General features: G+C 47.2%; 1 protein-coding gene across 1 annotated transcript in view; it reads right to left on the bottom strand.

Annotated features, from left to right (window-relative positions):
* sptb (spectrin, beta, erythrocytic) overlaps window positions 1-24,238 on the bottom strand; it is a 29,211-nt gene extending 4,973 nt beyond the window's left edge. Inside the window, exons 1-30 of the mRNA XM_061842751.1 lie at window positions 24,046-24,238; window positions 15,374-15,525; window positions 14,248-14,421; window positions 13,441-13,538; window positions 13,255-13,335; window positions 11,987-12,403; window positions 11,717-11,834; window positions 11,232-11,390; window positions 10,673-10,975; window positions 10,386-10,536; window positions 10,017-10,306; window positions 9,300-9,880; window positions 9,083-9,220; window positions 8,259-9,018; window positions 7,865-8,067; window positions 7,145-7,235; window positions 6,918-7,064; window positions 6,097-6,393; window positions 5,685-5,921; window positions 5,477-5,566; window positions 4,333-4,626; window positions 4,054-4,184; window positions 3,768-3,972; window positions 3,367-3,602; window positions 3,140-3,290; window positions 1,514-1,758; window positions 1,269-1,407; window positions 1,097-1,181; window positions 514-710; window positions 339-442 (exon numbers count right to left, since the gene is read on the bottom strand). Of these exons, the coding sequence (XP_061698735.1) occupies window positions 339-442; window positions 514-710; window positions 1,097-1,181; window positions 1,269-1,407; window positions 1,514-1,758; window positions 3,140-3,290; window positions 3,367-3,602; window positions 3,768-3,972; window positions 4,054-4,184; window positions 4,333-4,626; window positions 5,477-5,566; window positions 5,685-5,921; window positions 6,097-6,393; window positions 6,918-7,064; window positions 7,145-7,235; window positions 7,865-8,067; window positions 8,259-9,018; window positions 9,083-9,220; window positions 9,300-9,880; window positions 10,017-10,306; window positions 10,386-10,536; window positions 10,673-10,975; window positions 11,232-11,390; window positions 11,717-11,834; window positions 11,987-12,403; window positions 13,255-13,335; window positions 13,441-13,538; window positions 14,248-14,421; window positions 15,374-15,525; window positions 24,046-24,193 (6,422 nt within the window). The 5' untranslated portion in view covers window positions 24,194-24,238. The remainder of the gene's footprint in view (window positions 1-338; window positions 443-513; window positions 711-1,096; window positions 1,182-1,268; window positions 1,408-1,513; window positions 1,759-3,139; window positions 3,291-3,366; window positions 3,603-3,767; window positions 3,973-4,053; window positions 4,185-4,332; window positions 4,627-5,476; window positions 5,567-5,684; window positions 5,922-6,096; window positions 6,394-6,917; window positions 7,065-7,144; window positions 7,236-7,864; window positions 8,068-8,258; window positions 9,019-9,082; window positions 9,221-9,299; window positions 9,881-10,016; window positions 10,307-10,385; window positions 10,537-10,672; window positions 10,976-11,231; window positions 11,391-11,716; window positions 11,835-11,986; window positions 12,404-13,254; window positions 13,336-13,440; window positions 13,539-14,247; window positions 14,422-15,373; window positions 15,526-24,045) is intronic.
* Window positions 24,239-27,022: the final 2,784 nt, after the last annotated feature.

Consider the following 27,022-nt stretch of genomic DNA (forward strand, 5'->3'; position numbering starts at 1 on the left):
TTTAATAAAAAAAATAAAGGTCACTCAAATTAAGTCATGAGTAAATTTGAATTGCAAACATTTATTGACATTAATACATTTTAATCATGATCATACATTTAAATAAAGGAAGGCCATGAAATAACTCAATAGACAATTTTAAATAAATGAAGACAAAATGAAGTTAATACATGAAATCAATTGATGATTACGCTGATTTTCATTCATGACTGCTCAATAGAATACGAAATGTACCTGGAAATGAATCCAGTTTGCTTGTCAAATATCAAAGCGGCCACAAATGCGATTGATCGGAAATGACCCGAAAGGTCACAGGGGTCAAAGGGCGGGGCGGGTACCTGCTGCCTTGCCCGTCGGGTTGCCGTTCCTCTCCGACGAACGTCGTCGTCGTCGTCGCCGCCGCCTCCTCCTCCTCCATCCTCCTCAGCTCCAGCAGCTCCAACTGAAGCACACCCAAAAAAACCATTTTTTCCGTTTTTCCAAATTTCCCGCAGCCGCTCGGCGGGCCCGTACGGTGGTGAGGCGCTCCAGGGCCGAGAAGCGCTCCTCCCAGGCGGCGGTGGACTTCTCGAAGGCCTCGTGGCGCTTGAGCAGCTTCTCCACGTCGGCCAGCGAGCGGCCCAGCTCCCGGCTGCCCACGTACGGCTCCTGAGCCGCCAGCCAGGCTTCGGCCACCGAGGCGTCGCGCGCGAACTGGCACGCCTCCAGCACTGCGCACGCAAAAGGGGGAAAAAATGGGCGGGCCGCGCGTTCCAAAACCCACCGGCAACGTGACCCCCGTTGGCTCCGTCCTCGTACCATACCGAAGAAATTGACGAACCAGGGCAAGGGTGGCAAATTTATGTCGGGGGCCTCGTCGTGGTTACGGTCTCATCGCATTTACACACGAAATGTCGACAATTTGAAATTTTGCTCCACATTTTTTCAAGAATCATGAGGGTTGACGCTCGAGATTTTCCTCCGCGGGCCGCATAACATCATGCGGCGGGCCAGATCTGGCCCCCCGAGCCTCGGGTTTTGACACCCGTTCCCCAATTGTAAACAATTGAAGCTGACGTCGTTGAACTAAAAAGGAAAACGGGTCCGTCGGTCTTACTGAGTCGCAGGCGGTCCCAGCGGTCGTCCCACCGGATCATCATCTCCTCACGTTTGGCCTCCACGTCGCTCATCTTCTCCTGGATCTTTGCGACGACAACAACGACAAGGACGCGTCAGAACATTGCGCGGGAACGGCGCCACTTCGGCCGCGGCGTCGCCCCCCCCCCAACCTCGGCGGAGTCTCGGTGGCGGCGCGCCAGCAGGGCCGCGCCCGCCTCGGCGCACTCGGCGAACTTGCCGCCGCGCGCTTCGATCTCGGACCGGATGCCCTGGTGGTACTTCTGCAGGAGCTCCACCGAGGAAACGTCGCTGGTTAGAAAAATGGAAAATATCGTGAAGAATTGCAATTTTAGGAAAAAAAAAAAAAAAAAAAAAGGACAGAAACGGGACTAGTTTTGACCGTTGATGGACCGACCACGGGTGCTCCTGGGTGTCGATCTGCCGGACGACGCTCTCCATCCAGGCCAGGAGGTCTCGCACCAGGGCCAGGAAGCGGAACTTGTGGGCCGTGTCCAGCAGGCGCCTGCGGCGCCCGTCGCAGGCGTCCAGCAGCGCCTTCCAGGCCTCGACGGCCGCCCGCTCCTGCGCCTGGATGGAGTCGGCCAGGTCGCCGGCGTACTGGGCCCGCAGCCTGGCCGCCGCCTCCTGGAGCCGCTCCACCTGCCAAGGCCGTGGGGGGACGGACACGTTCGAGTTCTTTCTTCCGCCGTTTCAAAATTGCTCAGTGGGGCACTTTGTGGTTCTTTATGGAAATAAATAATCGACATAATGGAAAGAAACACTGCGTATCAAAATACCAAAGATGATCTTTTGGGACTTCTCTCGTGCTTACCAAGATTTGGTATTGGTAATTGGTATGTTTTTATGATTGAAAATGCTTTTCAAAATGATGTAGTCGTGATCAAAATGTTTATTTTATCACTTTTTAATTTTATGTGGTATATACACATTTATTTTTCATGAATTCTTTTACCAAAGCTAAGGTTTTAATGTGATTACATTTTAATTGATTAGTAATTTATTGTTTGTATTAATTTTCAAATATGAATTGTACATGTTTATATGAATAATTTGCTTTGTAAACAAAATTATTACAAGTTGTATTTGTTTTTATATCACATTTTTCTTGACTACATTTTAATTTTATTAGTAATTTATTGTTTGTATTCATTTTCAAATATGAATTGTACATGTTTATATGAATAATTTGCTTTGCAAACAAAATTATTACAAGTTGTATTTGTTTTTATATCACATTTTTCTTTACAACATTTTAATTTTATTAGTAATTGATTGTTTGCATTCATTTTCAAATATAAATTGAACATTTTTTTTAACCAACGCTAATGTTTCAATTTGATTACATTTTAATGTTATTTATAATTTACCGTTTGCATTCATTTTCAAATATGAATTGTACATTTTTAACCAAAGCTAATGTTTTAATTTGATTACATTTTAATTGTATTGGTAATTTATTGTTTGCATTAATTTTCAAATATGAATTGTACGTTTATACGAATAATTTGCTTTATAAACAAAATTATTACAAGTCGTATTTGTTTATATATCATATTTTTCTTTACATATTACACATTTATTTTTCATTATTTATATTCCCTTAATTGCATTTAATTTTATTTTTTGTGACTATTATTTCTAATAAATGACAATATAACGGTAATTATTGGTTCATGAATTGCAAGAAAAAGTACTGTATTACCATCTGTAATAATAATGATTTTATAGTTTTGATTTTCATATTTCATTTGGCTCACAATATAATAAATTATGATCCAAAAACTAAATTGTGTTGGAGTAGAAAACTATTTGAAAGAGAAAATGTCATAAAATATCATAATAATAATTGTATACCTACTTGTATTTTTACTTTGACACAGTCATGATTGAATGTTGCGGTAGTACTACAAAGACTGAAGTAAAAAGTACCACCTCCCCCCCAAAAAAAAAATGTCCCATTTTCCAAACGTCATGATTGGGATGGTGAAGTCCACCAGGGGGCAGCACAGGCCGCCCTTACCTGCTTTCCCAGAGAGGCGATGTCGCGTTCGAAGGCGGCGTGCATCCTGTGGAAGGTCTCGGCTTTGCCGAAGTCCTCGCCCACGTCTTCGGGGAGCTCCTTCTGCTTGTCCTGGATCAGGACCACCAGCTCCTTGCCGTCGTCAAAGTACCTGAACGCCACAGTCGGGGGACAGCGCGTCAAAAGTTGCGTCAGAATCGCTCTTGAAGAGATTTTTCCAGACTCACTTGAGCAGCTCGTAGGAGGCGTTGAGCAGCTGAGCGCGCGTGTCGATGAGCTCCAGCAGGTCGGCCCAACTCTCGTTGACGGCGTCCTTCCACTCGGCCACGGCCGCCGCCTCGCCGCCGCCGCCGTCGTGGCCCGCCGCCATCAGCTGGTCGATGGCGTAGTTGGCGGCGTCCACGCGTTCCTGACCCTGCGCGCCCGTCTCGCGCGCAAACTCGCGGAACCTCTCCCTCAGAAGCTGAACCAAAAGTTGCATTTTAACTTTGTGGATAGTTTTGCATTTATTTGACTTTTTTTTTTTTTTTTTTTCATCATCATTATTCGAAGTTTTTTTTTTTTTTTTTTTTTTTTTTTATGCGCACTTTAGCAAGAAACCGATTTTGTAACGGCGCCGACCACATACCGTGACGTGGTCCAGGTCCTGGCCCATCTCCTGCGAGGACGCAACCACGTCGCGCTCGGTGATCCACTGCTCCAGGTCGGCCACCTCGCGGCTGAGCAGGAAGTAGCGGCACGCGTTCTCCAACCTACTGCGCCGGTCCTCGGCCAGCTCGCTCAGGCCGGCGTACTGCTTGTCCACTTGGCCCTGACGCCGGATGATCTTCTCGCTGCGCAGACCGAAGAGGGCGGAAAAAACGCTCAGGGTCGGATTTCGGCCTTGGGCGGGATTGCGCGGACGCTTTGCAGACCCGTCGGGGTGCTCCTCCGCCAACATGTTCTGAGCTCGCTCCGACAGGTTCCGGATGGAGTCGGCGTAGTCGTCCACGGCCCGCTTGGCGATGTTGTGGCGCTTCAGACTCAACGAGGCGCTCTGCTCGTCCTGTTCCAAAAGTGGAACGAAAACACGGGACTCCAAAAGCGAGTTCGGTCGGGCGGAGGGACGGAACCGGCGTCGACTCTACAGTGTCTACTCCAATTTTACTGATGTTTTTGCACAGGGGTGTGTAGACTTTTGTCACGCAGCGTACCTTGGGCTTTTCCTCAACGATCATGTAGAGCTCCTGCTCGCCAATCCACGCTTGGGCCTCGTCGGCGTCGTTGTAGAACTGCTGCGCCCGGTGGGACGCGTCCAGCCTGTCCTTGCGACGGGTCATCTCCTCCCGGAGCCGCGGCCACGCCTCCTCCAGCCGGCGCAGCTCCCCGGCGAGTCGCCCGCCCTCGGCGCCGCCCGGTCCCTCCTCGCCCGCCGCCGCCATCCTGCGCCCTCGCTCCAGAACCTCGTCCACGCGAGGCTGGTGGCCATCGATCTCCCTCTGCAGCGTCTGCGCAAAGCCAACGCTTCGCTTATTACGTCCTCGACGTAAAATTTATTCTCAGGGATAAAAATGAACAAATATATATTCATTTATTTCAATTTCAGGTATCCTAATACCATACCGCAATTAAATTTTAAAAAAAAATCCCTACATTTTTGTATTTTATTATTTTTCTGATTCCTCTTATTTATTACAATTTTTATTCATATTTTTTTATTCAAAACTAAACATTTTTGTCTCACTTACGCTATACCTTGGCTTGTGTTTTTTTTAAATATCTGTATAATTTTTAAAAACGTAGGATTAAACTTTTTGATAGCTCTGTATAAATGTTTTGGATTTTTTTTTTTTTTTCAACAATGAATCTATCCATGTCAAAATATAATAATTCACCCTTTTTCAAATGCCAGATACTTGTAAAAATAATACTAATCATAATTTCAAAACAATTTTCACTATATTTGTGACCTGTACAATTCAATTGAATATTAGCAAAAAAAAAAAAAACAAAAAAAAAATTCTATAAGGAGTTGGAGTAACACTAAACAAGGGCGATAATGTGGTTGCACAAGTGTGCACACCTTCCGATAAGCCGAGATGTGGCAGAATTGCAGAGGCAACGCCGGCACTCACCGGACGCCAATTAAAGCAATTTTCATTCACGCCAAATCGAGTTCAGATGTTCTAGCGGGCTTTTCCTGAGCGTGCATTTTCGGTTTCCAACCCTCGACAATTTTCAAATGATCCGTCTCGGTCTCGTCTTCTTTTTATACCCCAAAGAGCTGGCATTTGAACAGGGGTGTGTTGACTTTTGTTGACCTCTGCCCAAGTTCAGCTGGACCCAATTTCAACCTACCTGGTTCCTCTTGAGCAGCATCTGCACAGTTTGCAGGTCGTTGCCGTGATCCTGCGACAGCGCCAGCGGCATCCGCTCTTCGATCCATAGCTGAATCGAGCGCCAAAATGTTCAAGATCATGGAAAATAATCCGAATCATAAAAGTTTTGATAAAGCCAAATCATGAGGGAAAAAAAAAAATTGTAGCAAAGGTTTTAGGTGGGTCACCAGCTCATCAGCCAGGTCCCTGTAGAACTGGTGCAGGGCCTTGGCGGCCTCCAGTTCACCCCTGCGCTGGGCCAAGGGTGCCATCAGCTGCTGGAACTGCGCCTGCAGACTCCGCTGCTCCACTTCCAGCTCGGGCCGCTGTTCCTCCCTCTCGCCGTCGGCGCCGTCGTGCATCCTCACCGCCTCCTGGAGCTCCTCCAGCTCCCGGGCGCGATCGCGCACTTGGTTCTCCATCACCTGGTCGCCGCGATATGCGAAAGAATGCAGAAGACGGTTATCACGCTTGGCGAGGGAGCCAGAACCGAGGCGGAACGCCAAGTGTGTGGAACTGAAAGACGGTTGAAACTCGGAGTTTCCTGAGTTTTGGCGGAATAGAAAACTTTTTGGCCTTGTGCGGTCGCAAGACTCCCACCTGGTGTTTCTTCAGCAGGATGTTGGCGGTGGTCAGGTCTTTGACGTCTTCGCCACCGGCGCCGCTCCCGTCGTCTCCGGCGGCGGCGCCCTGAAGCTGCTGCCGCAGCTCGCCCAGCCACTTCCCGACGTCGGCCAGGCTCTGGTCCAGCAGCTCCGAGCGGTTGGCGTCGAACAGCAGCCGGGCCTTCTCCTGCGTGGTGGACTCCAACGTCTCCCACAGCCGGCGGAGGGCGGCCAGGCGCTCCTGCACCACCGGTTCCAAGTCGGGCTTGGAAGCCATCAGTTCCTGGCCCTCCTGCCGATTGTAATTAAGCACACACGTCAGTTAAATGGCTCCATCTGCTGAATGTGGTGGTCCACTGCGCCCTTTTCTGGACCCCAATGCAAGTGGACTGCAACGCCAAAAAGTGATCTCAAGGTTGGATCTTCTCGTCGTCAAGACTGAAAACTGAAACGAAGTCCGTAAATTAAAGTTTACTTCTGTCATCCAAGCACAACTGGATTATAAACTGGTATGGTAACAACAAAACGCCTAAAGAGCACTTAGCACCTGCACCTGCACCTGCATCTGGTGCTTGGCGGAGGTAATAAAGTAACTGCAAAAGTTAACTTGGATCTGCACCATAATGTCAAGTTTTCTGTCTGTAAAACTGTTTTTCGGCATCACACTGACTGGAACCGCTAACGGCTAACAAAACAAGACCTGAGCAGAGGTAATAATAAAATGCTACGCTAAAATGTCATTCTGGTGCAGACCAGTTGTACTTGGCCTGTGGGTGGCCTAGCTGCCAGCTCAAGTTCTCGCACTGGATGGGGTACCTGGTCCACTTTGTCCAGCCAGGCCTTGTTGGAGGCCAACTCGGCCATGAAGGCCTGATGCTTCAGCCACTTGCTGTGCAGGTTCCGGGCCTCGTCGTACGACGTGTCCTGAGCCGTTAGCATCTTCTCATTGATCCACAGAGTCAGCTGGGATCGGGCGGAGACGTGATGAGGTCAGCGGGCGCGAAAGGCTACACCGGCAACACGACGGCAAACGGAGGACTCACATCTTGCGTGTTCTGCAAGAAGTGCTGCAGATCTCGGTTGTCTCGCAGCTTCTCCGACACCTCCTGGGCTCTCGCTTTGTTTTTGCCGCGGCTAAATGTCAAGAAAGAGACGCAGCAATTTCAAAGTTTCGGAGCCTTTTTCCTGCCGAGAGGCGCTCGCTCGCGTTTCAGAAAATCTCCCGGAACAAAAAAAAAAAAAAAACGACCGTAACGACGAGTGTACATACGCGCGCACTTTTAAAGGAATCGATATTCATTACCGGTGGAACCTGCTTGCTCAGATGCATTGCGGGAGAGGTAATGGGGCCAAAAGCATCCCGAGTGGGACTCTGAGGTATACTTACCAACTTGGGATCCATTTTTTAATGGCCATTAAGGTTGTACACAGCAGAATTTTAGATTGCGGGGGGGGGGGAGCACGAAAATGGAGTCTCGCAAAAACTTGGAAATGTTAGTTGAGAACAGAAAACTCAAAACGAGGGTGTGGCAGTTTTCAACGACACCTCCGTTGTCGTCATGCTGATTGGCTGACTCCTGACTCCCGTCAGCTCTTGTGGAAGTCCTTAACCGAGGAGTTCACATACTTTTTACATCTTGTCTGTATTGAATTTTTGGCCGCTCATGGTCGTCCCCTGACCTTAACCCCACTGAGAACTCATGCACATGCAATTTATCATCAAATCCGACAAAATCTTGGGAGAAGTACAAGTGAGCGCGCACCGGTCACCGATGGACTCCATTTTGTCCTGGACCTTTCCCGCGTACAGGTTTTCGCCGTCCACCAGCCGCTTGCCACCCTGCAGGGCGCCATCGATCTTGTCCTCGTTGGCATCCATGGTGCTCACAAAGTCTTCGTGCTTCTTCAGGGCCTGCTCGGCCCCGGCCAGCGTGTCTGGCAAGTCCACGTGGGCTAGCGTGTACTCCTGGGGGGGAAAAAAAAAAAAAATGTAGGAGAAATGTCATCTCCGGAAGAAATACCATCTCTGATCATGGAGAATTTGGTGCAGTTTTGTATTATCTTGTTAGCTAACTCAAAATCCAACAGACCGCAAACAAGACATAACCTCTGACCCCAAGCTTTTTGTGTAGAAAGCCCAAGGTGGCTTTCCTGTACCTGGTTGTTGAGGATGGCCTCGACCGCCTTGCCGTCTCTTAAGAACTGCTGGAAGCCCAAGCCCTGGTCCAAGAAGTTCTTGCGTCGGTCCCACATCTTCTGGAGCTCGTACCAACCTCGGTCCAGACCGCCGAGCGTCTGCTCCAACTCACGGTACTGGGGGTCGTCCTCTTGGCCGCTGGTGACGTGTGCACCCGTGTACTTGATACCGCGAAAGTCCTGGTCGTGGTCGTCGATGTCGGCGCGAACGGCGTCGTGGAGGCTCAGCAGCTCCTCAGCCTCGGGCAGCGAAGTTGGCATCTCCTCCGAGGCCACGGCCTTCTGAGCTTTGAAGAGCCAGGACTGAAAATCGTCCAAGTCCTGCAGGAATGTCTGCAGCTTGCTGACTTCGCCCAACGAATCCTCGCGGTCTTTCAGGGTCTTTTTGAGCTCATCCCAGGGCGCGTCCAGCTTGGCCCGGCGGTCCAGGATGCCCGGCGCGTTCTCCGGGTGCTCCGTTGCCAATCGATCGGCGTCGGCCCTCAGGGAATCAAGTTTCGAGTCGATGGCGGCCAAGTCGCGCTCCATGCCGTACAGCTTCCTCTGGATGGTCATGACGGCGGCCAGGTCGTTGCCCAGGTCCTGCGTGGACTCGATGACGCGAGTCTTGTCACGGATCCACGCTTCGGTCTCGTCGCACTCCACTCCGTAGCTGTGCAGGCTCACCGCAGAGTCCACCTTCCTCTTCTTGTCCTCCACCATGGCCTTGAAGGCGTCCCACCTGAAAAAAGTATCGGATGCTGTTGTCTGGGATCTTCTGTGGAAGTTGTAGACTGCGGCCTCACCTTTTATTCAGTCTCATCTGGCATTCCTTCACCTCTTTGGTGCGAGGGTGTCTGCTGTCCTCCAATTGTTTCACCGCCTTATTGACGTCATCCACTCTCGACTGAACGTTTGCCATATCCTGAGCAAGAATGCTCAACCTGGAGGCAACAAAACATGTTGAAAAACATCCATCCATCCATCCTCTACTCCAGTGGTTCTCAAATAATGACTGGGTACCTATTCTGGACCACTTCCAGGTCTTCCAGCTTGTCGGGCACCTCCAAATCCACGAGCCAAGTCTCCTTCTGTCCCATCCAGAGCTCGCAGGCGTCAGTCTCGCTGAAGATGGTGTACAGCGCCATGGCGTCATCCAGCTTCTTCTGCCTGATGTCGGCCAGAGACATGAGCTCCACGAAGAGGTCTTTGATGTCTTTGAGCCGGCGCTGGATGTCGGGCGTATTCAGCAGCTCCTCAGGCAACGCGTTGGCCTGCTTGGACAGCGCGTCCACGGTGCCGGCCGTCGTGGCCGTCTCGTTACGGAGGTCGTCGTGGCGTCGCAGGAGCCGCTGGGTGGTGTACTCGTCGTGACCCGCGTCATCGCTGCTCATCTGCCGCTTGGCGTCCAGCAGCCAGGCCGTGAGTTCGTCGGCGTCCCCTTGGAACTGGAAGAATCTCTGCGTGTCCTGGAGGTTCTGTTTCCGGAAGGCCGCGAGATCCTCCAGTTGCCGCCACTGCCTCTCGACGCTATCCGAGCACTCTCGGATCTTTGGCGACCCGAAGTGGTCGTCGCGGATCATCTCGTCGCCTTCAGTTAGAACCTGGGGAAGAAACAACTGTGTATACAGCTGAAGCCTACTGCAGAATTATGTGCTGTACATGACAAGAGCACAAAATGTTGGATTAAAAAAAAACGTGGCTAACAATATTGAAACATTAGCTACTCTCCGTCAATACCTGCCGCAGATTGACTTGGCGGGCACCCAGCTCGTCCTCGAAGGCGCTGTGCTTGGTCTGGAGTAGCAGCACGCTGGTCAGGTCCTTGCCGTAGTCCAACGAGGAGAAGATATTCTCCTTTTCCTTGATCCAGCTCTCCAGCTCCGCCGCCTCCCACAACAAGCTCCAGAAGCGGCGAGACTGCGTCAGCTGGGCCCTGCGTTGGGCGGCCAGGCCGCGGAGTTCCTGGTAGCAGAGCTCCAGGTGCTCAACCCGATCTCGGATCACCTGAGGATCGCACGGCTTGTAACCTGCGAGATCAGAAACAACGCAGGCTAAATTTGGCCTATCACAACTGACACAAAGCTGGAGGAGCTCATCAATACTTACTGTCTCCGTTGGCGAACTGGAGGGCAGCAGCACTGGCGTTCTGGACGCGGTCCGCTTGCAGGCCGATGTCGTTCTCAAGCAAAGCGTGTTTCTGTAACAAGTCTTCCACTTCCAGCAAATGTTTCCCAATGTCAGGAGACAGCAGACGAACCTGACAAAGAACCCATCTGCTTAAGAGTCTTTCATAGAGATGGAACAGTTGGATACGTGGACTCAAAGGTTTCGAGAAGGTCAGGTTGTGCGCGCAAAAAAATGTTATAGTACATTTTAGTAACGTCATCTTCTACCTTCATGTCATCCATCCAGCCGATGATGTAGAGCATCTCCTGGAAGATTCTCTGGAGCGTCAGGTTCTTGTCCAGACGCCCTCCGCGGGCCTTCAGTAGCTCCTGCAGGTAGTCCCACAGGCGCACGACGTTGTCCTTGCGGGCGTCCACCCGCTTGGCGTCGTGATAACGCTCGGCGTCCAGCTCTCCGGAAATGTCCACCAGGGCTTGGACGCGCTCCTCGTAGGCCGCGATGTCCGTCTCGATGGCGTCGTGCTTCTTCTTCGCCGCCTCCACCGCCGGCAGGTCATAGCCGAAGTTATCCTGGAGGGAACCGCACAGCTCTTTGAACCGATGATTCTCAACTCGGTGGTCCATAATGGGTGTATCGCAGGCAGGTAACTAAACACGACAGGGGGCTCCCGGTTTTCGACGGTACCAACACACACATACACAGTTTCAGGTTACAAATAGCCTAACTTGATAGTTTGTAGAGCGGCCTGAGAATCCGAGATCACGCAGCACAAGGGAATCCCTGCTTCAAATGGTTCGAGGTGACGTCTCCGCACTCTTGTTTTACCTGAGCTACCAATCGCTGGTTCTCCAGAAGCCACGTCTCCCTCATGGCCGACTTGCGGTCAAATCGTCTCGCCATCTGCTCCAGCTTCTCCTGGCGAATCAGCTCGTCCCTCAGTACTCGCTCACGCTCGTTTTCGGCACGCTCCAGTCGTTCCCAGGCCTGTGGGTCCAACAAAAGACTTGACAGTCGCGTTCGGTAAGAACTAATGCACAGCGAGTGACGCGACGAACTGTCGGACAGTGTGCTCGGTTCTGCAACTGGTTTTCGTGGACCATTTTTGAACAAAGGTGAATGGAGTCTCATTCCAGTGTAGCTACAGTGCCACATGTAGCACCTTCAAAAAAAAAACTTGATGCCCGACAACCCCAACAGAGGTTTTTCCGTGGCAGCGAGTCGCCACTCGCAAGGGTCAGTCGCCGATGGGAATGTGTTTGCGACCGTTTGGTTGCATCACTCTGCAAGCGTTGCGCTCCGAGACCCCTCACCCTGTTGATATCGGCGACCAGCGCTCCCTCTTTGGGTGTGTAGACCCTCTGGTTGTTGGTCCTCATGCGACTCTGGATGGTAAAGAGCAGCACCTCCAGGTTGCCTTTTTCCTGGAACCTGTTGGGACGACGCCGTTGCAATTATGATGATTGACAGAGAGAATACACATCTTTGAGAGTCTGACACTTCCTTGGGTCCTAAAAGAAACACGGTGCTGTAGTTCTTTCCCTGTACCCGGGCCCCAGTGGGCGGCCGTCTGCATAACTCACTTGGGCGGCTTCTCCACCGTCCGGTAGGTGTTGAAGGCCTGCAGCTGCTGCTGGACGCCCGACAGCGAGTTGGCCAGTTTGCGGTTGTTGAGCACCAGGATGGTCTGCTCGATCCAGGCCAGCAGCTCCGACGCCAGGGTCTCGTACTTGTTGACCATCTTCTCCGTGGCGATGGCGTGGTCCAGGACTTTCCCCACCCGCTTTCCCTCCACGGCCAGCTGCTTCATCTTGGAGAAGTAGTGGTAGAAGGCCACCACGTACGTGATGATGGACTTCTCGTCCGGGTTCTCCGTGAACACGTCCTCCGGGTCCAAAAGCTTGGTCACGCCCAGCTGCTTCTCGGCCACGTTGAAGGCGTTCTGCAGGTTGTGCGTCGGGTTGGACCGTTTCAGCTGGTTGAAGTCCACCAGATCTGGTCTGGGAAGGATTGACAATCATCTTCGTTAATTGAAATAACGGCCAAGTATGTAAACGACTAACAAGGTCAAGTCAACATTATATTTCTTTGGGATAATATTTATGATAAAAACCTAGCGTAATTTCCGGGCTATAAGCCGCAACTCACCCCCCACGCTTTCAACCCTGCGGTTTATGCGGGGATGCGGCTAATTTGTGCATTTTTTTCTAACGGCCGCAAGCGGGGCACTCGAGCAAAAAAAAGGTCAGAGTGAGACCGGTGGAATATATGTAATATATATATGGAATATATGTGAAATGGAATATATAGGAAGTTGTAGCACCGAAGAAAAGGAGTCGGCGGCGGATTGTTGAACACAGGCGCAAACCTCGTTTTAATGCAGACATCAATAGTGAACCCATTACGGCGGGAAGTCTCTCACACCGGAAGTGTAACCACCAATAACGTCCATGCGGAACCTCGTAACCTAACTCGAGTTCCCGTAAGTGAATTACGGAAACCACCACAAAGCGACTTTTACCGGTCCGACCCTGTTAGCGCTGCGCTAGCGTGTTACTGCCGTGTCTCGGTGATTTTGACCGGTATCTTTTTTTGTTAACCGGCCCTGTTAACGCGGCACTAGCATTAGCGTTAGCGCGGTGCTACCGTCAGCACGGCGCTAGCGTTAGCATTAGCGTTAAACTGTGTACCGTCTTTCTTTGTAACTATCTCGTGTTTTAATGTGGGCACATGTGGCTTTTACACACCCGCGGCGTATGTATGTACCAAATGGTATTTCCTTTACGCTCTGTAGGCCGGGATTATTTGTACGTTCAGTATTTTCGGCTCGACGGTTGGCAGCAGTTCTCACCGGTGTTTGTGGATGAGAGCATTGAAGGCCATCCCGTCTTTCCAACTAGTGGTGAAGTTTGTGATGTTCACGCTGGAATAACTGGAGAAAAAACATATTTTTGTTTCCCATCGTTTCGTTTTCGTTGTTACCCTCGGGAATACGTAAGAGTTGAAGTGCGATTAAAAACTTTTCTTTTTGCCTAACCCCGCCGTCTTCATCTGGCACCACAGAAGAAGAGCGTCCTTGGCCGAGCGCGTCTCCTTCTTGTCGGCCTGGCCGGTCTCCACGATGATGTCCTGGATCTGATCGGGACGGTTGCCATGACGGAGGTCAAAAAATTGAAGAAAATTGCATCCAGTGGAAAATAATTTTTCCAAATCGGTCTCGAGTTTCGCCAGCGCGGAGGCTCGTAATTGGAGCAGTCACATGACAGACAAAACCTCAGAGGCGACTAAATTTAGCCCTCGCAAAGCGGCGACGAAAAGTCAACGCCTGTCATTTTTTTTTTTTTAATCTATTCACCAATGACTGAATAATGCAGAGGGGGGCCATATTGTTTGAACTAAAAATAGCAGCGTCGCTGTCAAATTAAAAATAAATACGCCTTTTCCGAGAAGGTAAAAAAAGACGCCTTCTGATGTTCGCAAAAATTCGGAAGAGCTCAAAGCCATCGATTTGGCCGCAAACCGGCCAATCCCGAGCCTCCAAATTTGTTACCGTGCTGCGACCAAAGCGGAGGCGGAAAAGTTTTGGCGATTTGGCATTTGTGGAGGATTTCCCGCTTGCCACTGAGCAAATTCCCAAAAGTTCTGGAATTCGCAGAAAACGGCGGGGGTTTCCCGTCACGACAGACGACGTGTCCACCCGATTTCACGGCGACTGGTCAAAGTGCTGTCAGGGCGCTAATTATGTGGAATTTTCCAAGATGGCGCTGATGAAACTTTTGACGCGACGTGGCATCGGCAAATATAAAAAAAAAAAAACAAAAAAACGATATTTCGGCGGGCGGACCTGGAAGCGGAGGATGATGGTCCAGATGAGGCCGAGGATGAGGCGGTGGTTGCCGTCGACGATGTCGTGCGAGCCCATATTCTCCAGGTGGACGCGCTGCTCCTTCAGGAACTGCAGTGCCTTGTCCACGTTCTCCAGACAGTGGATGCGCATCCTGCCCTTGGTGGGTTTGGGCTGAGGGCCGAGAAAAAAAAAAAAATGAAAATGAAAAATGAAACGAATTCGGCGGTTGCCGGCGACACGTCGGCTTTTATAAAAGAGAATAATGTCTCAATGCGAACAGAAAATGTTTTTTGGTTTTTCTCCCTTCGGAAATGAAAAAGCCAAAAACAATCGCGTCGAGCCGTTGAGAAATCCGGCAAATCCGTCATATGGCGAGAATAAAGTTGGAATGTTATGATCATCAAAATAGTGGATATTTGATTTTACCCCAAACATTTTTTTTTTTTTTTTTTTTTTGAGAAAAGGCCATTCAAATTGTTGTAATTGATGAATAAACTCTCAAGTCAGTAGGAAAAAAAAATACAAAAAAAAGTATCAATTTTAGGAGAACACTTATAATATAATATATAATAACTTAACTTTTTAATATATAATAATAACTTTTCCAGATTCATATTTTCAAATAAAGTGGTGCTTTTATGAAAAATTTGTTGTTTTATGAGAAAAGGTGTTATTTTATGACAACAAAGCTGATAATAATAATAATAAAGTTCATCATTTTGGATTTCCATTCTAAAAATTTTGTCATTTTAATTGGATTTAAAAAAAAAAGATCATAATTTTCAGTGGTGATGTCGCACACACAAAAGTTAGACATTTTCTGAGAAAGAAATCATTTTATCAAGAAAATATTAAAGTTGTAATATTTAGCAAAAAAAAAAAAATCACAAGATTGTAATGATTTATGGGGAAAAATATGCAAAAAAGATTCAATTTTTATGACAACAAATATTTTAAGATATGAGAACAAAACCATAAAATGACAAAAAAAAAAAAATCACAATATTCCAAATATTGTAATTTTTTCAAAAAATAATTAGTGTGCGTGTCTCTGCTCAATCCGTGCACATGGTCGCATTTTTTTTTTTGTAAACGAGATGACGTGAAGATGATATGAACTCACCAGCCGCTCGCCGGACAAGATCTCCAGAAGCTTGATGAGCATGCGTCCGTCACGCAGGTCCAAGTAGAGGTCGCAGATGCGACAGCTGACCCGGGACAGGATGGAGTTGACCCATTTGGTGAACGTCTTCTTCTGGACCGCCTCGCGCTCGTCTGAAGGGAACAATTAAAAATAAAAAAAAAAAAATGTGAAAAATCAAAAAAAAAAATTTTTTTGTGGGGGGCGGGGCAGAGTAGATATAATTGTTCTGGAATAAACTTGGGCTTTAATTAAATCATGGATATATATTATTAGGCATGTCATAAATAATTTGAATCAAGAATAATTGATTTAAAAAAGAAATCATTAAAATGGTCATTTTATGAGGCTAGTATGATTTTTTTTAATTTGCCATTTCATTAAAAAGTCTGAATATTATGAGTGTAAAGTTAAGTTGAAATGGATATAACGCGGGGCGGGGGGGGGGGATCATACCAAAAAAGGTTTTTCGGTAATAAATTTGTAATGTAATGTAGAAAAAAAGCATAAGGAACAGAATTTAAGGAAAATTGGCAAATGTTTAGATAATAAAATTGTTCATATTTTGAAATAAGGTTATGCTTTTGCAATTAAATTGATAAAACTCTCAAAGAAAATAAATTTGAGTATATATTGCAACAACAAACAAACATTCTTTTCTGAAATTGTAATGCTACTTAAAAAGTCATATTATAAAAGAATAATAATAACTTTTCCAGAAACTTAAGTTAATATTTTCAAATGAGGTAGCGCTTTTATGAAAGATGTGTTTTACAAGAAAAAGGTGTTATTTTATGAGAATAAAGCTACGAGAGAAAAGTTCATTATTTTGGATTTCTGTTCTAAAAATGTTGCCATTTTAATTGGATTGAAATAAAAAAAAGATCAGAATTTTGGTAATGTCACACACACACACACACACACAAAAAAATCAAAATGGGACTTTTGAGATTTTCCTGAGAAAGAAAAGTTGTCACGGTTTTGGATCGTGCGCTAATCAAATCCCGGCAAATCGGATCGACGCCATCGATCTGCGGGCCGACTCGTCTGCGGACCTTCCCAGAACTCTGCTCGCTTTCGCCCACGCGTGCAAATCCTTTCTTTCTTTTTTCTACTAATATGACAACTTTATTCTCACCAAATCCTCACTTTATTTCCATTTTGGGACAAAAGGACTTCATCGGCATTATTAAATGATTATTTGATCTAAATAATGAATTGTCCAGAGACATTTTGCGTTGTTAAAAAAAAAAAAAAAAAAAAGAAAAGACAATTTTGAAGCGCAACTTGATTCCTGCAACATTTTGATTGCATCCTAGGGGCCAAAAAAAAAAAAAAAAAAATCATCTTTTTGCTTGGGGTAAAATTCCAAATATAATCTTTTAAGCAGAAAAATTCACTCTTGGAATATTATTACTTTCCTTTCATGAAAACAGTACATTTTTTCTTAAAGAAAACATAAAATTAAATAAAAAAATATTTGAAATAATTCATTAATTAACATACTTTTTTTTCCAATTTTATTTCAGGTACTTTTTTTTTTCCTGCTTCCACACCCCAGTGAAAGTCCACTTTTTTTTTTTTTTCCATCTCGCTCTTGATGTGAGTTTATTGTCCATAAATATGTTTTAATCTTTTTTTTCTTGTAAAAATGACTTATTGGCGATAGCGTGACAACTTAATTCTCTCAACCTAACTCCCGTCCATTTTCTTTGCCGCTTATCCTCACGAGGGTCGCGGAGAGTGCCGGAGCCTATCCGGGCCTTCATCGGGCAGGAGGCGGGGCACACCCTGGACTGGTCGCCAGCCAATCGCAGGGCACACAGAGACAAACAATCAACCGCACCTTGGGGCAATTTAGAGTGTGTCCAATTAATGTTGCTTTTTTTTTTTTTTTTTATGGATGTGGGAGGAAACCGGAGTGCACACCCGGAGAAAAGCCACGCAGGCACAGGAAGAACATGCAAACTCCGCACAGGCGGGTCCGGGATTGAACCCGAGACCTCAGAGCTGTGAGGCCAACGTTTTCCAGCTGATCCACCTCAACCTAACTACGACCACGACCGTTTGCGTCGTCGCCTTTTCCTGCCAATCGTGGTGACGTCGTCCAATAGGATGGATCGGCCTCCTTCCGGCCCGCCCGCTCGTCACGCGTGAGCGGCGGCGACACTTTCACGGTCTACTTGTCGGGAAGCAAGACGCCATCATTTATTTAGCCGCCTCTACTTATCGCGGCGTCGCCGTCTCCTCGAGTCAGCTCAACGCGACGTGTTGGCTTTGTCATTCTGTTTGTCTTTTCGTATTTTTTGGGGTTTTTTTTTTTGCTGCCCCCTCCCTCCTTTTTCTTCCTTTTCCACCTCCTCCTTCGTCTCTCCGTCGTGTGAATCTTTCATGGGCGAAGTCACAAAGCTTGCGGTGGGACGGGAGGCAAGTTGAAATTTGTGTCGTAAATGTGACGTGACGTCACATGAAAAGATTATGGGAACAAACCCTCGCCTTCGTCTGTTGTCTTCAATTATTAACCCCCCCAAAAAATGAGGAAAAAGTCTTCAAATTGCAATGAAAATTATTAAATATGGGGAAAAAAAACAAAATTTTGATTTGTTTGTAAAAATTTTTCTTTATAAGTAAAAGGCTATACGAGTTCATTAAAAAAAGTTGTAATATGACGGAAATGAAATGAAAATATTTTAGTCGCAATGAAGCAAAAAAAAAAAAAAAAAAAGTTGGACTTTTAAAAAAAAAAAAAAGTCAAAATCTTATGTGGACAAAGTTGCAATATGAGTTAAAGTTGAGAAAAAATGTCATAACATTATGCAATAAATATGTGACGATTTGTCAAACAAAATATATATTTTTTTTATTGAGTTTAGTTGAACCGGTTCAAATCAAAATGTTAAAAATAAAAAAAAAAGGTCGCTTCAAATAAAAATAATTAGGAAATCTAGATGTTTTTTTTTTCTTATTGGTGTGTATGTATCAAAATACATTAAGGATAAAAAAGAAAAAAATCTGTCGTGCAGAATATTCATCATCATCGTGATGAGAGCTGACTCGGCCCCCTTCCAGTTATGTTTTGATTCATTTTTTTCTCATCGTATCAGTCCAAGACTGACTAAAGAGCGTCGTGTTTGACAAGGCCCGTCCTCATCCAGTCCAGCGAAAGGCCGCATGACTTATTCATGCTGATGGATTTTCCCTGTACTCGGCTGTACCGGGTCGTACTCGGCTGGTACTGTATGGATGTACGCCGCTCCCGTTCCCTCGTTTTCCCCCCACTCAGCATTCTTGCCGGACTCCGAAACCTTCGGTCCGAAAAATGAAAAACACTACTCGCAGCTCGGGTCTTTAGATTGTCTGGGATTTGCTTCGGTTTGGTCTGGACATCAACCTTGCCACAAAAATGAAGACAAACCAGACTCCAACCAGAAACCGACATTGGGTTTTTAGTGAGTCCAATCCCTTGCATGCACTTATCAATTGGTGGGATTCCAAAGTGATTGGGACGTGACCCGTAACCCTCCAGATCGCTTGGTTGGGTCTGGAAACTGCGAAGCCACAAACCCGAACCCCAGACGGTATAGTTTGGTCTCGACCTAACCACGAGCCTTAACCTGCAAACCCAACCCTATACTTGATTCCATTTGAGCCACGCCGAACCCAAAAACCGAAGCCACAGCCCCTAACACCCAACAACAACCAGTTTCTCCTAACCCAAACATCCTGATCCTAGAGCACAAATCGGGAACCTAATCCCCAACACCACCTCTAACCCGAGCCCTCATCCCAGGCCAACCCTTCATCATCCTGATCCTAAACCACAAATCATGAACCTAACCCCCAATACCAACGCTAACCCTCCCAGGCCAGCCCTTCATCCTGATCCTAAACCACAAATCATGAACCTAATCCCCAACACCAACGCTAACCCTAACCAGGCCAGCCCTTCATTCTGATCCTAAACCACAAATCGTGAACCGAACCCCCAACACCAACCCTAACCCAGGCCAACCCTTACCTTAAATACCAACCCCAACACATTTATTTTGGTGTCAGCTCAAACCTAGGCCAAACCATAGAGTAAAACCTAACTACCATACCTAACCCTACATGTTTTTTCCTTTGGTCTGGACCCAAACCTAACCCTTGATCTTAATCCCCAAACCATAACCGTAGGAACCGAACCCAACACTAGAAACACCCAATATCAACTAATTGTACATATTGGTTACCTTGTCCTGCAGGACTCTGTAACCCCTACACCTAAATCCCAAAACCTAAACCCTTCTTAGTCAGAACCTAACACTAACCCTGAAAAACTAAACCCCAGAACGAACCCTAGACTTAACCACAAAACCCACCAAGTACAAGCCATGTTAATTTCGGTCTGGACCCGAACCGACAGCGAAACCCTGACATCAGCGCACTTGGTTTCAGCTTCAAATTGTCCGTCGAGCTTGTTGATCTGTTACGCGTGTACTTTGCCAGTAGCGCCAATTATTGTCTTAAAAAGACGATTTCACTCTCGCCATCAATGCACCGCTGTCACGGGATCAAAACGAAATTGAAAAAACAAAAAACATAAGTGCTGGAAAAAGCTAAAACGCTAATTATGTCTTTCAAAGGTGGGGGCGGGGGAAACATCGTAAACCTTTTTAGAAGTCGGGTGTCGTGAATTATTGAAGACGGGGAACAAGCGGGGCAAAGCCACAGCGCCCTTCGGATAAATAAATGACTACCTAATACCAGAGGTGCCAAAAGTACTCGCATGCTGTACTTAAGTAGCGCCGGTAAATGTTCGGTCAAGTACTAATTCGACTCCGATACTGCAAAAATCGACATTAAGTAGGTAGCTGGTTTAGTACGGAGTAACAAAACTGAAATATCTTAAACATGTTGATTAAATACAAATACTTTGTTGCTGTAGCTAAGTATATTTTTCAGGTATCAGTACTTTTAAGTACTGATGTTTCTCACAACTTTTTAGTTTAACAAAAAAATTCTGTAATAACGTATTTTCGCTACCGTGAAGCGCACAACGGATACGCGGCAACAAAATAGCAGAAAACAATTTGGCAAAAATGTTTGGAGGTGGAACTATTAATTAATTACTCAATTATTCCTTGTGACTGCTACCAAGTAATTTGCGATTCCAGCAAATAGCCAGAGCCGGTGTGGGAGGGGCCAACTTGTGTTGTCCTCTGGTGATGTCATCATGACCTCATTTTACCCCCCCCGGCCTCAAAAATCCGGCCATCTGAGATAGAGAAAAATAGTTTTATGCCATATTGAAACAATTTAATACTTGTATTTTCAGTCATATTTCATGTATTTAGAAACTTTTGGGGCAACTTTAAGCACTTAAGTAAGTAGGTAAATACTACTTTTCAGTGGATTTTTCACGTATCGGTACTTTTATCAATTTTCCTTTTTTACTCCTTACTTCATGGGTGTAAAACTAAAGGCGTGGGGGCCAAATGTGGCCCGACACGTCATTTCATATGGCCCGTGTAAGCAAATTATCAGCATCTACTTCATGTTCCTCCTGTAATAAAATTTTAAATTGTCATCGTTTTCGGACAACATTGAGAAATTGCAAGCATTTGAAAAGAAACGTTGGGAACGACGCAGGCAGGTGGAGGACGAAAACCCGGAAAACGCGGAGGGTCCACCCTTAATGTAAAGATATGAGGCGGCGTACGGAAGCCGGAGATGCAAAGTGGCCCGGAACCAAAAAAAACCGAAAAAAAACGGGGGGGGGGGGGGTTGATGCCACTGTTAGAATCCCTTCACTGCCCAATCCATGCGAGGGGGAGGCGAGGTCCAGGTGACCCCACCCTCGGGGAGCCCGCGGTACCTTGCAGCTGCCTGAAGCGTCCGTCCAGGATGGAGTTGAAGTAGATGTTGGAGGCGCTGGAGCTGAGCCAGCGCCCCCGTTTCATGCCTCGGGCGGACAAGGAGGACGAGGAGGACGAGGAGGAAGGGGACGGGTGGTGGACCGGGCGCTGACGGGAGGGGGCCAGAGAGGGGACGGGGGCGAGCCCCGGGAGGGTGAGCGGCACCCGCAGAACGACGGTGCCGTTGGTCTCCGGGCGATGCTGCTGCTGCTGCCGCTTCCCCCGCCCCCCGGGCGCCCTCCTGAGGGCCCGGTGCGCGGCCGGGGTGCTCCGGCTGCGCACGGGGGGGGCGTCGTCGTCCGCCGGCGGGTAGCGGCCGCCGCCGCCATCCTTGCCGTCCTGGAACTTGGAGGCGACCTTCAGGCTGATCCTGACGTCCCGGAGTCGGGGCTGGCCGACGGGGGCCGCCCGGAGCAGGCAGGGGCTGCTCATGGTCGCCCGCCCCCACCCGGCCCGCCAAGAAACGCTCAAGCGGAGGAGCCCGTCTCCACGTCCGCCGTCCCGGCTCTCTGTGGTCCTTTCCTCGGTGCCGCCCCGCAGCTGCCTCCGAAGCCCCGCCCACTCCCCCATCCCATGTATATTTCACGAGTGGGCCGGTCATAAGCAAAAAAAAAAAAAGACATATTACAATGTCATTAAGGATTATGTTCCATTTTTCTCAACGATGATGCCTTGTTTGACTTTTACTGTATTTCTCGTCATAACTCTATATCTTTTAAAATAATCACGCCTGTATTTTTAATGATTAGTAATTCATTTTTATTTTTTTCTTTGAAATTACACGCTCAATTTATCTTGAAAATCTTTTATTATTCATTCTCATCCCCAAAAAATCTGACTGTTTTTGTAAGACAGAGTCTTTTTTTTCCTCTGAATATTCAGTTATTTTTTGTAATATTAATATGACTGTTTTTGTAAGGTTTTAGCTGAAAAAAATCTTTTCACTAATAACATAACTTCTTTCCTTTTTTCGTGTATGACATTTTTTTCCTCTGAATATTCAGTTAATTTTTGTAATTCATTTCTTTTCTCTGATTAATATGATTGTTTTGTAAGGTTTTATCTGAAAAAAATCTTTTCACTAATAACTTTCCTTTTTCCGTGTAAGATTACGTCATTGTTACATAAATAATTCAACTCTTTTCTCGTATTTAATTATTTATGTTGTCAAATGACACAGCTTTCTTCTGCTAACAGGGTGTATTTTGTTTTTTCTTTCTTCAAAAAATTATTTCCCCCGTTCTGATCAAATTTATATTTTTACTCTTGACTTAAAAAACTTTTGGGACAAAATAGCCAACTTTATTTTCATAACTTTTTTTTCCCCTCTCATCAGAATACTACATCTTTATTATTCCTCCAAATTATTATGAAGACTTATTAGCAAAAATGTCTTTACGACGACGACTTTTCCATTCATGCCAAAGATTATCAACATAATTTCAGATTTAGGATGCGCTCCTCATTGCGTTTAAAATGAGGTACGACTTTATATTGTTTGTGATGATTTTTTTTTGTCATAAAGTGAAAAATTGAAACAAATTCTGAAGCGAATCTCCTGAGATGACTTTTTAAAGTCCTGCTCGCCGCAGACAAAACGCGTCTATTTTTAAAAATCCCGCTAGCCGTTGCGCAGGTGCCGCTTCGGCCGGAAAATTCCAAAAGCGCCGGCGAGCCCGCAGCTGCGCGCGCCAGTCAAGACGGGAACCATCCCGGGAATGCGGGCGGCAGAGGTGGGTCGCATCCGGGTCACGTGACTTCCCTCCGGTCAGACCGCGTCAGTCGACCATTTTAGGAGTTGCGGGCGGCACGTTGGCGTCTCGAAGTTCTGAGGGCCAGGGTTTGAATCCCGGCCCCTTCTGCGTGGAGTTTGCATGATCTCCCCGTGCCTGCGTGGCTTTTCTCCGGGTGGGCACTCCGGTTTCCTCCCACATCCCAAAAACACGCAACATCAACTGGACACCCTGAATTGCCCCTAGGTGTGATTGTGAGTCCGTCTGCCCTGCGATTGGCTGGGTCTACCCTGCCTCCATCCCATTGACAGCCGGGATTGGCTCCAGCACTCCACGCGAACCTCGTGAGGATAAGCGGCTAAGAAAATGAATGGATGGATGGGTTTCAGATTAGGGTTTGCCGTCAAGGTTTGGATTTCAAATAAAGGTTTCGGGCTGGGGGGTGGGGGGGGGGGGGGGGTTTGTATTTCAAACGAGAGTTGAAAACCAAGTTTTGAATTCAGGTTCAGTGTTTGAAACCGGGTAAGACGTCGAGATTGTCGGGCAATGACGAGTGGCTTTTCTCCGGGTGGGCACTCCGGTTTCCTCCCACATCCCGAAAAAAGCAACATTAATTGGACTCTCTAAATTGCCCCTCGGTGTGATTGTTCGTCTCCATGTGCCCTTCGATTGGCTGGCGACCAGTCCGGGGTGTACCCTGCCACCTGTCCGTCCACAGCTGGGATTGGCTCCAGCAATCCCCGCGACCCTTGTGAGGATAAGCGGCTCAGAAAATGGGATGGATTTTAGGATTTGCTTGGGTAAAACTTGAGGTCAAGCTATTCAAGCTAAGCTAACACAACACAAATATGCTGTGACTGACCCGAGATTTTGATGATTTATGGTTTTCACCCAAGTAATGATTTGTTTCCACACTACAGGAGAATTTCCTTCACCGTAACTTGCACTTTTTTTTTGGCTTATTTCCACCTGTAGCAGGGAGGATGCGGAAGGCGGAACCCAAACGAAAACCGCAAATACTCACCCGCGAGGGCTTTGATGCGCGAGCGTTCGAAGAGGCGCGCCGAGCTGTTGTCGTTGTCCAGCTCCTCGTCGGGAAGCTCGAAGCGCGTGTTGACGCGACTGTACTGCTGCGTGATCTCCGCGTTGTCGAAGTCTGTGGTGGAGGTCATGGCGGCACTTTCGGGGGGCGGGGGGGGGGGGGGCGTGCTTGGCGGACGAGACGTCACGGCGTCCTCGGGTTCCTCCGTTAAAAGGTTTATATAAAAAAAAAAAAAAAAAAAAGGGGGGGGGATTGTATTCTGGTAGTGGTCTGGAAAGGAGTGCAAAAAAAAAAAAAAAAAAAAAAATCACACATATTAGGACAAAATCTCATATATATATATATATATATATATATATATATATATATAAAAAATCATATACACACAAAAATGCTCATTCCCGGACATAAATTCGGCATAACGTGGACTGAAAATGCTAAATAAATTGTGGCCATGAAATACTACTTTAATTCGTAACATGTCATCCATCGATCCATCCATGCATTTTCTTTGCTGCTTATCCTCAGAAGGGTGCCGGGGCCTATCCCGGCTGTCAACGGACAGGAGGCGAGGCACACCCTGAACTGGTCGCCAGCCAATCGCACTCACAATCACGCCTAGGGACAATTTAGATTCTCCAATTAATGTTGCATGTTTTTGGGATGTGGGAAGAAACCGGGGAGCCCGGAATGGGAAAGGGATCGAACCCGGGTCCTGAGAACTGTGAGGCCAACCAGCTGAGTAAACGTGCCGCTCAGTCATATGTCATTGATGAGTTAAAAAAAAAAAAAATAAACACTTGTCAGAGAACGCCACGTTGCTTGAGATGGAAAAAATAAAAATCTGAATCTTAGGACAAGTTTTGGTTGAGCGGAGGCAACGAATGCCGCTCGGCGCGGCTCACAAAGTACGCCGGACGCGTTATAAATAGTCCAGCTGTCGGCCAATGAGACGTCCTGGACCGGCTTGATTTTGTCGCTTTGACCCGCAGCCCCGTTGACGACGCGGAATGGCGCTTTAATCGAGCAACGGCATAGCTCCCTTATCGTGGGGGGGGGGGGGGGTCATCGGGAGCGTTGGCCATGCAACAAAGTGACGCCGCTCTGAACGATTGGCTCCGCCCATCTCGGCGGCCACGTTAGCGACTCGGCGCGCGACGCAGATGTGAAGCACCTCTCGCTAACATTTCCTCAGTACGACGAAGACTGAGGCAGGGGCGGCGCTAGGCCTATTTTTACGGGGCTCAAGCCCAGCTGAAAATTCCTCAAGCCCCCCCCCCTGCAAAAATATTCTATATTTTGCATTTACGCCAATCCTTTTCATTTCTTAGACCCGCCAAAATAAATACATTTTGCAGAAATTCCCCCTTGACACAAGGTAAGAGTCGCATATATGAGCAAGTGCAGCTGTGATGCAACACCATATTTGAAGTTTTGATTTTTTTTTTTTTTTTCCTCTCAACCACAGCCCCCATAAAAACTTTCTTTTTTAAATAATAACCAGCACCCCTGTCGCCCTACAGTCAACAATATTTTCATTTCTCTTACTCACGTGGCCACTTTTTTGCCGTCTACTCAAACGCATTTTTACTTTGAAGACATTTTTCCAGCTTCCGGGCATCATTTTTCCATCATGCAAAAACTCAAGACGCCATTTTGTACCGATCATGTATTGGAACAGGCAACAGTAAACATTTTTTTGTAATGGGGCTGACAATGCTAATGGCAAAACTTGACTGTGCAATTAAACTTGCATGGAGCACTTTTTATGGGGCGGGGGTACAATACTGAGCGTAAACCCCCCCCCCCCTCCCCACCCCACCCACTGATGTTTCAGTGACACGTTCCGAAGGTTTCCCTTCAGTTTACGGCTCGCTATCGCGCGGTCGCAGAGGGACCTTATCAAGCGTGGAGGTGGCGGGGGTCGGGGGGGGGGGGGGGCTTATCACCCAACCACACGCACACACGGGCAAAACTGGACTAACGCGCCCGCCAACCGTCAACGCGTTTTCTCTTCAGTCGTCTTCACTTGCGTGACATTTGTCTTAAGGCGATCGATTGTATGTCGTCATCACATATAAACAAGACGTGAAAATGACATCGCATTCTCCTCCGGACGCATCCACACTTCGCCCATCGCCCGTTTGGCGTGCTCGATTTCGTAGGCTGCAGTCCTCGGTCGACGACTGGATTCCACCATTTGGGTCAAAATTCTTTGCATAAAAAACAGATATATTGAAATAAACAAAATGATGTAGTTAGCATGACTGCTGAGAGGTGGATGGAGAAGAAGAAGAAGAAGAAGAAGAAGAAGAAGGGGAGGCGGTGCTTCGCTATTACGACAGATCCCGGCCCTCAATCCTCTCCGTCTAGACAAGTATCATAGAACCTGGTTTTGGGATCACTGCATCCGACATAGGACCAGAACCATTCATCACACGTGCTAAAATACGAGCTTTGTCTTTAATAATTGTCACCACGGTCGAGTCGGTGTCTCTCCTTCTTCCCATCTTTTTATGATCTTGAGCTTTGTTTCCATAGTAACGGATTTTCTCATGGGTGCAGAAGACGCAGCTTCCTTCTTCTGGGGCGTTAATGTGGAAAAAGGGGGGCGAAAAATGCAAAGACACTCCCGGCGCACAAACACGGGACGAGCGTTAGCTGGACAAAATGGCGGAAGGGGAACGGGCGGTGGAAAGTCGAAACCGTCTTAACCCGAGGACTGCATGTAGTTTTAATATCGCTTTTATCTGAAAATGGACACATCGTGTATTCAGCTAGCTTTTAATATCTCCGGTTGAAGCCAGACGTTTACGTACACCGCGCAAATTCAGTTTTGGGTCCACCGTCCCGAGTCAAAGCAGACTCAACCTCGCCTGTTTCAGGTCAGTCAGGATCACCAAAATTATTTCATTTTGTTAAATGCCACAATAACGGGAATTTTACATTATTTCCTTCG

The sequence above is a fragment of the Syngnathoides biaculeatus genome, chromosome 15 (genome assembly GCF_019802595.1).
Source record: "Syngnathoides biaculeatus isolate LvHL_M chromosome 15, ASM1980259v1, whole genome shotgun sequence".
NCBI lineage: Eukaryota > Metazoa > Chordata > Actinopteri > Syngnathiformes > Syngnathidae > Syngnathoides > Syngnathoides biaculeatus.